Source organism: Palaemon carinicauda, chromosome 10, assembly GCF_036898095.1.
Source record: "Palaemon carinicauda isolate YSFRI2023 chromosome 10, ASM3689809v2, whole genome shotgun sequence".
In the NCBI taxonomy this organism is placed as follows: Eukaryota; Metazoa; Arthropoda; class Malacostraca; order Decapoda; family Palaemonidae; genus Palaemon; species Palaemon carinicauda.
Window position 1 is genome coordinate 29,109,656 of NC_090734.1, and position 2,500 is coordinate 29,112,155.

At 38.2% G+C, this 2,500-nt stretch overlaps 1 protein-coding gene across 1 annotated transcript in view; it reads left to right on the forward strand.

The window, feature by feature from the left end:
- The window catches only part of LOC137647909 (protein FAM200C-like), a 1,404-nt gene extending 213 nt beyond the window's left edge, over positions 1 to 1,191 (forward strand). The window contains exon 1 of the mRNA XM_068380859.1: positions 1 to 1,191. This exon is cut by the window's left edge and continues 213 nt beyond it. Within this exon, the coding sequence (XP_068236960.1) occupies positions 1 to 1,191 (1,191 nt within the window).
- Positions 1,192 to 2,500: the final 1,309 nt, after the last annotated feature.

Genomic DNA, 2,500 nt, shown 5'->3' on the forward strand with positions numbered 1-2,500 from the left:
TACATCAAAGATGGTGAGATTAAAGATGAATTCCTCTTCTGTTTGGCTTTGCAGACAACGACTAAAGCAGCAGATGTATTCCGACTCTTGGACGAATTCTTTCAGAAGCATCAGATCAAGTGGGACAAGGTAGGATCAGTCTGCACAGATGGTGCCCCAGCCATGCTGGGGAATAAGTCTGGCTTTGCTGCTCTAGTGAAGGAGAGGGTACCAGATATCATTGCGAAGCACTGTGTACTCCATCGCCATGCTTTGGCGGTAAAGACATTGCCATCTCATTTCAAAGAAGTTCTGTCCGTCTGTGTTAAAGTTGTCAATTACATCCGGGGACGTGCTTTAAACCACAGAGTGTTCAAGTTATTTTGTGAGGAGATGGGAAGTGAACATCAGGTGCTTCTCTTCCACACTGTAGTGCGATGGCTCTCCCGGGGAAAAATGCTGGCACGTATTGCAGAGCTTGCTGATGAGATTGCAATATTTCTCCGAGAGTATCAGAGTGATTTTGCTGAGAATTTTGAGGACGAAATTTTCATTCTCTCCCTCTCCTACCTGGCAGACATTTTCGGTCATCTGAATGATCTCAACTTGTCCATGCAAGGCATGTTTGCTAATAACATTGATTGTACAGAGAAGGTAGAAGCCTTCAAGAAGAAAATATCACTGTGGAAGCTTCAAATCCAGGGAGGAAATGTGGGAAGCTTTCCTATCCTGGATGAAAAACATGGAGACAAGACAATCCAGCCAATGCTTGTAGAAAATATTGTTGCTCACCTCTCACTCCTAGAGACCACTATGGCACAATACTTTCCCATGGATCATTCATTTCCAGAATGGATACAGCAGCCCTTCTTGGCAGATATGGATGATGATGATAACCTAAAGGAGGAGCTTATTGATCTGCAGGTGAACCAGGGTTGTCAAACAAAATTTCGCACACTACCGCTGTCAGGTTTCTGGTGTGATCAGTTGGTAGCATACACTGGATTAGCAAAGGCAGCACTGGAAATGATCATCCCATTTCCAACTACCTACCTCTGTGAAAAGGCTTTTTCCACCATGCTCCAAATCAAAACAACTGCCCGGAACCGACTTCAAATTGGGTTGCTTCATGATATGAGGGTGGCTCTGGCCAACACAAAGCCTAGAATTGAGAAACTAGTTGCATATAAGCAACAGCAAAAATCACATTGATGTATGTACAGTATGATTGATTACCCAGTTGTACATATTTAAATCCATGCAATTTTATTTTATATAATTTTTTTTAATTTCTTTTATAAACAATATTGGTATTTTGTGTTAGTTTTAAGGAATGAACAAAATAAAATTGATCAAGCAGTACACTTCACATTCCTTTATCATTCTAGTTACCTAGTAATATGATATTAATGATTAAGATAATTAGGGGGTGCTGGAATGCTTAGACATGACAACAGGGGGTGCTAGAGTTGGAAAAGGTTGGGAAACACTGAGCTAGAAGGAAGGGGGATATTTTCATGAAGTACACTAGCCATAGGAAAGGAGTATAAGAGATGGCCTGTGAAAGTGAAGAAGGTCAATGTAAATAATCAAGGGAGAAAGGAATGCCTATTCTTACCTCTCCCCCACCTGTTCAGGCCATAAGAGAGAGAGAGAGAGAGAGAGAGAGAGAGAGAGAGAGAGAGAGAGAGAGAGAGAGAGAGAGAGAGAGAGAGAGAGTGGACTCGGAAAAGTTTATTTTTTTTTATTCGGGACGAAATACATTGTCAAACTAATCTAAAAAACGTTTTCCATAATAATGGCAGAGCAATTAACGCAACAACTATACCACATCCATATAAATTGGAATCATTGTAATAATAGAATTAGGAACATATGAAATTATATTCAATTTCAGTTCATACATATTTCCCCTGTTTCCCCCAATATCACACCTCTTAACAAGTACTTAACCCCCTCGCTTTCCGCTCTAACAACCACACATGCATGTTTTCCACACCTGAAATTCTGGAATATATAAATATTGGGGTTACAGTAGGGAACCGGAGACGAGAGGACACCTGTATTCTATTTTACTTTATATGTTATTTGTGTGTCATGCATCACCTTTTATTGACTGAAATAATGTTTTTATTTACGTTAATAACAATACTTTAAACAAAAATTTGATCTAAAAGTTAGGACTATTTCGAGTATTACTATTTATCTGTCTCGCGTTTATATGATTAAAGTTTTTATTAGACCTTTTTTTTTAGGTTTAAGTAAACGATGTGCTATCCATCCTTCAGTAAAGAGAACAGTCTTTGGGTTAAACCACCCTTATTTTGTTTAGTTTTACCAAAAACTGAATTTTTTTCTTACCATAAATAAAAACTCTCTGATCATAGGACCTTGAAGGTATAATTATTCCAATTAAAAAAAAAAACTCTCTGATCATAGGACCTTGAAGGTATAATTATTCCAATTAAAAAAAAAAACTCTCTGATCATAGGACCATGAAGGTATAATTATTCCAATTAAA